Source organism: Arvicanthis niloticus, chromosome 20 (genome assembly GCF_011762505.2).
Source record: "Arvicanthis niloticus isolate mArvNil1 chromosome 20, mArvNil1.pat.X, whole genome shotgun sequence".
In the NCBI taxonomy this organism is placed as follows: domain Eukaryota; kingdom Metazoa; phylum Chordata; class Mammalia; order Rodentia; family Muridae; genus Arvicanthis; species Arvicanthis niloticus.
Window position 1 is genome coordinate 45,934,280 of NC_047677.1, and position 12,261 is coordinate 45,946,540.

General features: G+C 52.0%; 1 protein-coding gene across 4 annotated transcripts in view; it reads left to right on the plus strand.

Moving 5' to 3' along the window:
* Nucleotides 1-12,261, plus strand: part of Cpne5 (copine 5) — a 79,911-nt gene that overhangs the window by 46,007 nt on the left and 21,643 nt on the right. For all 4 annotated transcript variants that reach the window (XM_076917181.1, XM_034524814.2, XM_034524815.2 and 1 more), the window contains 2 exons: nucleotides 3,717-3,820; nucleotides 9,159-9,263. In XM_076917181.1, coding sequence (XP_076773296.1) covers nucleotides 3,717-3,820; nucleotides 9,159-9,263 — 209 coding nt within the window. The remainder of the gene's footprint in view (nucleotides 1-3,716; nucleotides 3,821-9,158; nucleotides 9,264-12,261) is intronic.

The following is a 12,261-nucleotide window of genomic DNA, read 5'->3' on the forward strand; positions in this document are numbered from 1 at the left end:
ATTGGATCTGTGATTCTCAACCTGTGTGTTGTGACACACACACACCCCCAGTGTCACCTATAAGATGTCCTGCATATCAGATATTTACATTACGATTCATAACAGTAGCAAAATTATAGTTATGAAGTAGGAACAAAAATAAATTTCTGGTTGGGGTCACCACAACATGAGGGACTGTATCAGAGGGCTGTAGCACTAGGAGGGTTGAAAGCCACTGGACTGGATACTCAGGGTGAGCAACTGTAGTACCAGGGTTTCTACAAGATGGGAAGCTGACAGGCCAGTCTTCAGAAGCTTCAGGGCCAGCCAGCCTGATCTGCAGGGCAGTGAAGAACAGAGACCCTGTCTCTGTGAGTGGAAAGCAACGAATACCTTGGTTGCCCCCCCTCCCAGAACATACCCAGATTCACACACACTCACACACGTACATATCACAACACATATACATGTACATGCACTCACACACATATACACAGACCCATGAACATGCACACACACAGGTGCACACCCATACACAAGTACATATACTCTCGCACATGCACACATCCATAAATGTGCACACTCACCACGCATGTACAACACATGTACACATACATGTACACACACATGTACATACACTCACACACATATGCAAATACCCATGAACATGCACATGCACATACACAAGTGCATACACTCACATACTTGCACACATCCATGCATGTACACATACTCACACATATACATGTACTCACACATATGCACACACCTATGCACACACACATAGGCATGCCACACATGCACACACACACATAGACAAGTACACACATTCACATCCATGCATACATCCATGCACACACATGCACACACACTCACACATGCACACACCTATGCACGTGCACAAATACACACAGGCACACATACATATGTTGCCCTATGCCTTCCAGAGCATGCCCACATTCACACACATGTGCCCACACACATACACACATACACATCAAGTATACACATTCACACACATATGCACACACACACTCACATATATGTATACACACACACACACATGCATATACCTATGCACACGCATACACACACACACATACACACACACACCTTTTAAAAAGTCAAAGTCAGTGGGCACATTGCATTCTACTTTGTTATATTGTCACTTTCATAGACACATGACAATTGGTTGTTGACAGTTTCATGTACTTCCATCCAAAAGTAGGTGACACTCTGCAAATGGTCACCCCAGCTTTTCTTGTTCTAATGCCGGGGATAAACCCAGGATGGTATGTGTGCCAAGCAACCACTGTGTACCCTGAGACATACTCCCAGCCCAGATTTACTTTTGACTTAACCTTTCGGCCCTTTACCTGGTCTTGCAGGGCCCCCTAAAGTTTCTTCAAAAGGCAATAAAAGCCTTTGTTGCTTGCCTCTGCTGTTGGGCTGTTTCCAGAGTGTGCCTGGTTTAGGGTCAGCCTGCGTTTGTCATGTGAGAGGTTCCCGTGTTCTCTCAGGTAAGAATGTCACAGGCCCGATAGAGCCACGACTGAGCCTCTGATCTCCCTCTGACCTCCCAGGAGCTGTCCCTCATGGCTTCCCTGAGCAGACTCTGGTCCCCTGAAGCCACTATGAGAAGACATCAATGCCAGCTTTGCAGTTACTCAGGCCTGCATGCTTAACCCAGAGTCCCTGTAATTTCCTTATTGTGTCCTCCCGTCCTGGGTGCCTTTGGGGAGTTTTCTGAGTGGATCAATTAAAGCCCTGAAGTCTGTTTGGGCTGTACCTTGTGCAGCATGGGGCAGGTGGGTTAACTTCCTCTCCTTCTCCCCCTCCTCCTCCTCTTCTTCCTCTTCCTCCTCTTGAAAGTGGGAAAACAGGAGTCTTTCAAGTGGAGGTTAGAAAGGTGAAGGATCCAGGTGCCACCTGACATGTAGGGAATGCTTGGCTAGTCTGCCATGCCCTTGTTATGGGCCAGAAACTCTGGGGCATTCTGGAAGCTCCAGTATCCTGGATCCCACAAGGTCTTAGACCCCCTATCCCCCTCCCCTCGGGTGAACAAGGATGAGGGCCCTCCTGTACCAGTTGCTGTGTGCAGCAGGCTCTTCCATCCTGGTGATCTGCCTGTACAGGCCCAGAGGCTACAGACACCAAATGATCTTGTGTAGCCAAGGCTAGCCCAGAGGTAGCCTAGAGTTCACCATCTTCCTGTCTTCAGTCTCCAAAGTGTTGGCATCACAAGCTTGTGCCACCCCAGCCTGCTCAAGTCAGTCTACCATAAAGAAAGCAGGGAAGTGAGACTGGTGAGAGGCAGTTTGCCGTTTGTTGGTCAGCAGGCAACCCCAGGTGCATATGAGGCTTGACTCTGAGGTGTTTGAGTCTCTGCTTCCCCAGTCTCCAGCCGCCATCTTATATAGGTTAGCCCTTTCCCCATCCTCAGTTTCCTTGCTTGGAAAAAGTGACAAAGGCAACGTGGTTGTTGATTGGCTGAGTGGTGGAATGGATAATTCTGTTTATGCTGACTTCCTATGGCCAAGTGGGAAGATGCACAAGGTGGGGAAGTGAGAGAATGGACAGAAATGGTAGGCCTCACATAGCATCTCATGCGCTCCATGTATGCCTGTCTGAGCCTTGGGTTCTCGATAGCTCACTTTATCCTCCAAGCTTATGAGCCAGATACTGCCATTGTCCCTGTTTTAGAGATGGGGACACTGAGCACAGAGGCAGGGGGTGAGCTCTGTACTCCTAGCTGGCACGTGACTCAGCCTCTCCACTGTCAGCCTTGTGACAGCTGTGTCCGCTTCTCCGCCATCGTTTGGTCCCCACGGGCATCCCGGAGTTTTCACTGGGGAGGCTACACCGGGCTAAGTGAAAAGACCAACGTTGATTGGCCATGCCCAGCCAGGGTCTTCTACAGCTGAGGAGCAGGAGCCTGAAGGGGTGGAGCTCTGAGAGGGCAGAGCCAAGAAGTAGGGGGCGGGGTCAGAGCCTGAGCAGATGGAGTCTGAGGGGGAGGAGACTGAGAGATCGAAAGTGGGGGCCAGGATCCCCCTCAGAGAGCCTGGCTGCCTCTTTGCAGATGTCAGGGCAGTGGGGTAGGGAGCTGTCTGGGGATCAAAATTAACTCTGTTGAGCTTGGGAAGCCTCCCCTTGTCCCCAAGCCCCTTCCCCATACCCCCTCTATCCTCTGCTCTGAGCCTTTGGCCCCCGATTTTGATCCCTGTTCCATCTTCCTCAAAGCGTTGGGTGGGCACACCGTAGTTAGTGGAAGGGGACACCTAACCTCTAGGCACAGCACAGGACCATGAGAGCATGGGGCATCGTGGACAGTGCCAGGCTTCGGGGTCAGCAGGCCATGCCCAGAATGGCCGTTGGTTGCCACGTCACCACGGTGAGCACCAGAAGGGATTACACACTTCACACATCACTCACACACTTGACTACCTGTGCCCCACCCCACTGTCACCCATGAATCCCAGAGGCTCTGAGAGGTTTCCTCCCCTCCTTGGAGTCACACAGCTCCAAAGTGGTAGAGGTGGGATTTGAACCCAGGGCAGCTTCTGCTTCTCCAGCCGGCTGGTCCTGTAGACCTATGTATGCATTGCTGACTGCTGGTGAAGTTGCTCCTCTCTCCCATGGGTAACCCCGGAGGCGTACTTACAAAGCTACCCTATCTACCCTTGCCTATCCCTGGAATCCTCCTGCCTCACTACCCTGTCTTTCTTCCTTTTCAGGATGTGGCCACAATGCAGTTCTGTGCCAACAAGCTGGATAAGAAGGATTTCTTTGGGAAATCCGACCCCTTCTTGGTGTTCTACAGGAGCAATGAGGATGGAACGTAAGTCTTCCCACCACCCCCAAGGCACCTGGACATCAGTCAGGGCTGGGAGGCTGTGGCCACGCCGAGAACCCTGCTATGTGGAGCTGATACCCTGATAAAGCCAATGTGGAGACCTGGCATCGCCACACGGAGGCTCTCAGCAATGGCGGGTGCTGTGTATGCCCCAGGGAGTATAAAACAGAGCCAGGGTGGAGAAGCTTCATTCTGCATAAGCCAGCCACGCCCCTACCCCACCCCCAAATTCAGAACATGCTCAAAGGTTCCCCAACTGCACACCGGACCAGGCAGTGATATGACTTTTTTCCCATAGCCCCACACTCGACCACGCATATATTCAGAACTACAGAGTGGAAGGCCTTAAACTCCCTCCCCTGTAAGGGCCACGCACACAGCCCAATGGCCAATGTGGGTAAGCAACACAAGGGCTGAAGACCTGAGAACCTAGGTTCCCCGCCCACCAACCAGCTGTCTGACCCAGGACAAGTTACTCCCCCTCTCTGGGCCTATTTTCTCATCTATGAGATGAAGCTGTTGGAGGAGGTAATCTCCGTGGTCTCCTTAAATAGCCCTGTTCTGGGATTCTGTGATGATGTCAGAAGGGTTAATTGGAGAAACTCAGCAAGGAAGAAATGGGTCCTTAGGATGGAGTGAAGAGCAGAGAGCGCTAACGGGGCCAGAGAGCCAACCTTGTGCAGAGCTAACTAACGCTCAGGGCACACTGGCCTGCTGGACTGGCCAGTGTGCGCACGCGTAGGGTGTGTGTGAGTGCATGTATGCTTGTGTGTGTGTGTGTGTGTTGGGGGCAGGGCAGAAGCAGGCAGGAGGTGTATTTCGGTGCAAGAGAGAACTGCCTTTTAAACCTGAACTATAGAACGGGAGTTGAGGTGTGATCATCTGCATGACAAAGGACTGCTTTGTCTCTCCAGAGGACTCCCTGTAAGATGCTTTAAATAATTCCCGAGGACTCTCTAAATTGGCTTTAGTGGGGAGAAAGAAGGCTCGGGTTGTTCTCTCTAGGTCCACGCACTGCCCCTTGCAGAGAGGTTGAGTCCTAGCTAGCCCTTAGGGCCCTGGTGGTAGGCAGGAGGACAGTTGGGGGCAGGAGAGCCACACAGGGAGGGGTGTGTGCAGTGGGCTGTGTGGGAAGGATCGGGGCTCATGACTGTGATTGACAAGGAGAAGGTAGGAGGGGCCAGAGCTGAACTGAGGGGTAGGAGTGGGGCAAGCAGAGGGCAGAGGGGCTTCATGGAGACCCATGGGGACTAGTGTTGTGTGCCTTTTCCTGGTACTAGGGTCAGGGGAGCCCAGGATGCTGGGATGCCAAAGCAACTGTTCTGACGGCTGTGGCCTTGGGAGTCATTTGGGGTGTCACTCGGGTGTCACAGAGTACTGGAGAAACTGAGGTGTGTAAAGCGGTGACCAGCGCACTTCCCCATTCAAGACAGACACTGAGCTAAGGGAAGGTGACCATCCAGGGAATGAGGGGAGGGTGGGGTGGGCTTGGGAATACCACCAGTTAGGAGAGAACCAGGAGCTTGAAGGGCCGTCAGCCTGGAGGCAGGAAGCCAGGTTATCCCCGAGCTGTTCCATCTTGTCTGGCTCCACATTAGTGACCCCTCTGCCCTTCCAGAGGCTACAACCAAGCTAGCTGTCTACTGGGCCCTGGTCTAGCATTAGTAGGTGCAAGCAAATAATTGTAGGCAGCTGTAACCCAACAGAACCTTCTAGCTCTAGCATGCTAGAATGTTCCCTGCCAGAAAGGTCACCGATCATCGCTTCTCCTTTAGCTGTGATGAAAATTCCCACAAAAGCAACTTAAGGAAGGTTTTGTTTTAGCTCGTGGTTGAAGGTGAGTTCGTCATGGCGTCAGGGTTGGGAGTTCAAGGCTGCAGGAGCTAGAGGGAGGGGGGGTGCATGGGTGTGAGTGTGTGTGTGTTTGTGAGTGTGTATGCATGTGTGTGTGAGTGAGTGTGTGAGTGTGCATTTGTGTGCAAGTGTGTGAGTATGTGAGTGTATGTGTGTATGTGTGTGCACGAATGCCTGTGGGTGCAGGTGCACATGGATGTGAGTGAGTGTGTATACATGTGTGTTTGTGTGTGTGCATGCATGTGTGGGAGAACATGTGTGTGAGTGTTCATGGGTATGAGTGTGTGTGTGTATGCATGTTTAAGTCAGAAGGTAACTTTTGGGAGTTGACCCTCTCCTTAATCTAGGGATTAACTCGGGTCATTAGATGGTACCTTTACCCACTTTGTTGTTGTTGCTGTCTTGTTTTTTTTTTTTTGTTTTAACAAGAAATATATATATATATATATATATATATATATATATATATATATATATATACTGTCACTGTCTTCAGACACACCAGAAGAGGGCATCAGATCCCATTACAGATGGTTGTGAGTCACCATGTGGTTGCTGGGAATTGAACTCAGGACCTCTGGAAGAGCACTCAGTGCTGTTAACCGCTGAGCCATCTCTCCAGCCCACTGTCTTGGTTTTTTGAGATAGGTTTGCTCTGTGCAGCCCTGGCTGTCCTGAAACTCACTTTGTAGACCAGGCTGGCCTTGAACTCACAGCCTCTGTCTCCTGAATGTTTGGATAAAAGGCATGCACCACCACCCGACTTTTTTTTCCTTTCCTTTTTTTTTTTTTTTTTTTTTCCCCCATGAGACTCAGAGTCAGTCACACGGGAGATACAGACAACGGGATTCGAACTCACAAAGAAGGGCACGGAGGGGCACGAGGCCCTCTGGCGGGAGGACGCTTAAGGCGTGCTCCACCGCTGGCTTGCGTTTTCCTTTCTTTTTTGTTTGTTTGTTTTTGTTTGTTTGTTCTTAGCCATTCTTTTAATATCATCTTACCATCAAGGGCAACTCGGGGAGAGGACTGCCTGGGGATGCACATCTGGCTCTGGGACTGGGACTCACATCTGTCTGGCAGATGGGTGACACTCTCCCACACCCATGCTCCAACTGTGTGTAAAAATGAGCCCTCTGCAGGAACCACTTGGCTTAGGGGAGCCTGGCACCAGGCAAGTGCAGTGGGGGATCGGAGAAGCCTGTGTGTCTGAGGGTGGTAGGGATTGCAGAGAGATTAAAGGAAGCCCTTTGCAGCTAGCGCCTAGGACAGAAGCAGGAACACCCAGGGTCCAAGGAGGAACATGGAGAACAACAGGACTAGGGGCTTAGGGGACCTGCGGGGCTCTTGGACCTTGATGGCAGAGCAGAGGTTTATGTGGGCGGGCTGAGGAGGCTGGGTAAATCCACCCTTTGAGGGAGTGTTCCAGGGTAGATTCCTAAAGTTCCGGAGGCTTCTACATAGTCTGGCTATCTTCCCCTCCACACTCCCACCCCTGTCAGCCACCTGCCCCAGTCCCAGGCATCTGGGTGGGGGATGAGGGGCCTTCTGCCCCAGCCCCTCCTCCAGCTCCAGGGCACGCTCCAAGGTCTCCCACGTGGATCTCACACTCCAGTGGGTGGGCGGGAAGGAGCACACGGAAGAGAGACACTCAGCCCGCTGACAAGAATGACATTTTGACTTGAAAATTACCAAAGAAGAAGAAGAAACACAGCACAGGCTGTGTGGGCTCGGGTGGGGCCCTGGCGCTTCCTGGTGACCTTTCCAAGCTGGAATGTCACCACCAGAACGGGTGTTGGGAGAGTTTTTCCCTGAGACAGGCTAGGCATGGGGTAGGTAGAGAGGGGTAGGTAGCACACCATGCAGGGAACAGCGGAGACAGCCCATTCTACAGGACTTAGCAAAGCAGGCTCTCGGATTCCAACTGGAGGGGCTCAAGGGGTCTCAGGCACCTCAAGGCCACCTGCTTGCCTCCTGCCTTCCAAGTGCTGAGGTGTGAGCCCCCATGCCTAGCGGATCCTTTTCTATTGATTTTTTGTTTTTGTTTTTTGTTTTTTGAGACAGGGTTTCTCTGTGTAGCCCTGGCTGTCCTGGAACTCACTCTGTAGACCAGGCTGGTCTCGAACTCAGAAATTCGCCTGCCTCTGCCTCCCGAGTGCTGGGATTAAAGGCGTGCGCCACCACTGCCCGGTGATTTTTTTTTTTTTTTTTAAGCAGGTTCTTGGATTGCCGTTAGCTAGAACTCAGTGCTGTCAAACATCTTCCAGCTGAGCCTTCCTGGCCCTCGTGGGTTTCCTTTAAAATATGACTAGGACCTAGAAAGATGGCTCAGCCACTTAGAGCACCCATGTTCTTGCAAGAGATTTGAGTTTGTTTACCAGCATCCATGCTGGGTGGCTCCCAGTCACCAATAATGGCTCCAGATCCACTTCTGGGGGCAATTGCACAGGTGTGGCACATATACAGTCCCTGAAGCATGTATGAAATAAAATAAATAAACGGGTTTTGTTGTTGCTGGAGACGATGTTTCTCCGTGTAGCCCTGACTATCCTGGACGTGATTTGTAGACTCCAGGCTGGCCTCGAACTCACAGAGATCAACCTGCCTCTGCTTCCTGAGCACTGGGATTAAAGGAGTGAGACACCACACCCACACTCAATTTTTTTTTTTCTTTTCTTTTAATGGTTGATAGCAAGGCATGGAGACAATACTTAGATCCAGCAGAAGAGAGGTGGAGGCAGGAAGATCAGAAGCTTAAGTCCATTCTAAGTTTCGTGAGACCCTAGCACAAAACCAAAACAAAACAAATAAAAGAATGTTTGACTATCTACTAGGGCCGGCCCTTGTTCTAGGCTACACTATCATCAACAGTGGGAACACTTCCTGCTCCTGCGGACCTTAAATTTTACTGACAGATCATAATGGGATGGATAAGGAGAGACACAGACCGTGTCAAGCCGTGACAAATGAGATGTGAAAGGAAAGCCGGGAAGGAGAGCGACAGGGGGTGTCAGAGCCAGGGTTTGTCTGTTTGAGACCTAGCAGTTACAGAAGCTCCTGGAGGTGCTGGCTGGCCCTGAGGGTAGAGGAGATTGAATAGGGAGCCAGGGAATAGGAGGTTCAATGGAGGGGAGAGCAGGCACACAATTGTCCCCACCCACCCACCCATCTAGCCCTGAGGTTCAGTTCCTGGGTCCCCAGGGAAGGCACTCCCCTGAGAGAAAGGGCTTGGACACAGTCACACAGGCCGGCCCCAGGACAGTGGCTGGAACTCAGGTCTCTGACATTCCCCACAGGATGTGCTGCTGTTCCAGTCAGGGCCCTGCCTAGTCCAGGAACCCCTGTGCTGTGCCATCTTGCTCTAGCCTGGCTGTGGTTGTCGAAGTTGCACCTCCCATCAGAAGTCAGAAGGCTTCGGCATTGGCCATCTGAGCTTCGGGCCTGACGCTTTTCCTCCACTCCTCTTGGCCAGGTTCACCATCTGTCACAAGACGGAGGTCATGAAGAACACCCTCAACCCAGTGTGGCAAACCTTCTCCATTCCCGTGAGGGCCCTGTGCAACGGAGACTATGACAGGTGAGCTAAGGAGTAGCCCCCACTCCCTTTTCTATCCAGGCAAACGGGGGTTTCCCCACCCCCGGCTGTTATCAGACTGCCATGTCAGAGTGAGGATTGGAGCCTCCTGCCTCTCTACCACATCCCATGTGTTCTGTTTTCCTTTGTCGCGTGCGCGCGCGCGCACACACACACACACACACACACACACACACACCTGTAGTTTTCTGTTTGCTCTACAAGGGACAGAGCGTGGGTGTCCCCAGCACTGGGGTCTGGAGCTCTTTATTGCCCTGGGTGGGGCAGATGGCAGCAGGCAAGGAATTGGGGAGGGAGAGGGGTCAATCTCCAGCAACCTCACTCTCGGTCAGTGGACTCTGGAGTCAAGAGCCTGAGGAGACTCCCTGCCAACCTGGTGGGCAAAAGTGAGGTGTGAGGGGTGCGGGGTGAGGGGTAGGGCAATGACAACACATTTATGAAGAGTTGTCACATATTATATGCAAGCTCTTCCTCATCTCCCCATGTCACTACCAGTTCCTGAGTTCACCTCTGACTGACTAAGGGAGCTGTCAGCTTGGGCAAGCTCTGGCCTGTCTTGTCTCTCGACTGTCCTTCCCTGCAAAGTGAGCAGGGAAACACCCACTGACCTCCCAGGGCTGTTCTCCCATGAGGCCAGCGGGCGGCCGGCTGGCAGGTGATACCAGAGTCAGCCTCTCCTCTCCTCCTTTTCTGAGCCCCTGCCATCGAGCTTGGAAGTTGTCTGGGAACAAGTGTGCCCACCTCACCTTCCACCCAGCTTCACGGAGCTTAAGTGTTCGTGGGGGAGGCAGACATTAATCCAGTAATCACACAGAGAAACATGTCATTACCCACTGCAGAAGGTGCTGGAGAGAGCAGGAGGGCGGGCCCAGTGAGTGTTACAAGATAGGATTGGTCTGCCCAAAGTCATCCAACCACTGGTTGAAGAAGTAGGGGGTCTGCTGGCTGCTCCCACAGAAGCCCTGGGGACATCAGAACAGACACCTCAGGGATACACTGGGACTCTGCACAAAGTTTCCAAAGGGGTATGGATAGAGGTGGTGAGCAGGTGAGGGTTGTCCTGGTATCTGTTTCCCTCCGGGGACACTTACAGACTAAGATACAAAGTGGCCCCCTTTTGTCCTCTTGGTGGGACAGAAACATAGCAGTCTGTCCCCAGGTATTCAATGCATTGTGCCCAGTACTGAGTCCCCAGCTATGTGGCATTCAAGGGCAGGTGGCTGTCTCTGTCTTTTGGGACCTTCTGGTCTGACCACGGAAGCTCAGACAGACACAAGTTCTGTAGACGGCTAAGCAATTGTGCAGAATGAGCTGGGGACCAAAGTGAATGCTGTGTCAAACAAACAACCCCACACACGCACACACACACACCTCGCTGGGTCTCAGGGCACCTGGAGTCGGGGAGGGGACAGGACACCATTAGATTCTAAAGGAAGCTGGGGGTGTAGGATGAGAGAGCAGACAGTATGTAAACCTGCCTCCCTGGAGGAGTGGCTCCCAGGTCCTGAGAACCCAGCTGTATCAGAGACAGACCAGGAGAGGGACAGATGACTGAGGCTGGTCCCCTGGAGCCAGCGTGACTGAGCCCAGCCCCATCTTCCTTCAGGGTGGCTGGCTCTCCTTCTCCGTGGCTGGGCACAAATTGTCTGTGACATGATTGACATCAGAATTAATCCAGGGGCCAATGTGTCTGGCTGACTCTCACCCAGGCCTAGCATTGCCCCCAGAGCCATCAGAGGCCATGGTCCCTCTCCTGTAGGCCCTCTGGCAGACTCGGTTCAGAGTCAATACCACCCTAGGCAGTCACTGTGCTAGGTGCTTAGGGACCCATTGGACTCTTAGACTCAAGCCTACGGCTCAGACTGTCCCCAAGCCAGTGGGGAAGAAGACAGACCCCCATCACAGATAAGGGTCTCAGAGACATATCCTGTCACAGTAGGTCTACAAAGGACTGGGAGGAGCTTCCAGTGTGTCTGTACCTCATGGCTGAGAGGCTGAGGCCCAGAACAGACTGAGGACCACCCTGCACCATTCTACCAGCCATGCTGGAGTTAGACACAAGAGTGTGACCCAGGCTGGCTCTAAAATCTTTCCCGATGGCCATGACACAGTATGACAGGGTAGCTATGAGATGCGTCTGGGGGACTCAGAGAAGCTTTGTTCAAAGGTGAGGGCTTTGGGGACCTGAGGTGAGAGCAACCCTAGAGAGGTGGTTTCAAGCCATAAAGCATTTCAAGGTCCTTTTGAGATTAATCTCAAATAGTTCAGAAAGGAGCAGGGGACGGCAAGAGGGAAGGTCCAAAAGACCTTGGTATCTAGCTGGCTGGTGGAGACAGAAGTAGACTATGATCTCATTCAGCACTCAGTACCACAGAGAGAGGTACAGAACCGGGGTAGTGGTGCGGGTTTGAGGAGGAGTGTGATCCACCAAGATGATGATGATGACTAAATTTATTTATTTTATGTATATGAGCACACTGTAGCTGTCTTCAGACACACCAGAAGAGGGCATCGGATCCCATTACAGATGGTTGTGAGCCACCATGTGGTTGCTGGGAATTGAACTCAGGACCTCTGGAAGAGCAGTCAGTGCTTTTAACCACTGAGCCATCACTCCAGTCCCACAGCTAGATTCTTACTGAATAGGTTCAGTGTGGGGTTCCCTTTTGTCACAGCCTACAGGCAACCTACAGCCTGTTTGGAGAGAACCATCTTAAGCTGGGAAAGTTGTGTTTGTGTTCTGAGATGAGCAAACACTATTATTCTAATCTTAGGGGAAAAAAGTGTCTGGAAGCCAGGCACAGCTCAAGGGGGAGGGGACAGAGGCCATGTCGGGGTGGCCACAAACCCAGAGCAAGGAAGAGAAGAAGGTGATGTGGAAGACAGGAGAGGGCTGAGGAAGGGTCACTGCCAGGTAGCTAAGCAGGGAGAATATACTGGAAAATTGGATATCTCTACTAATCGAGAACAGTACCCCAGA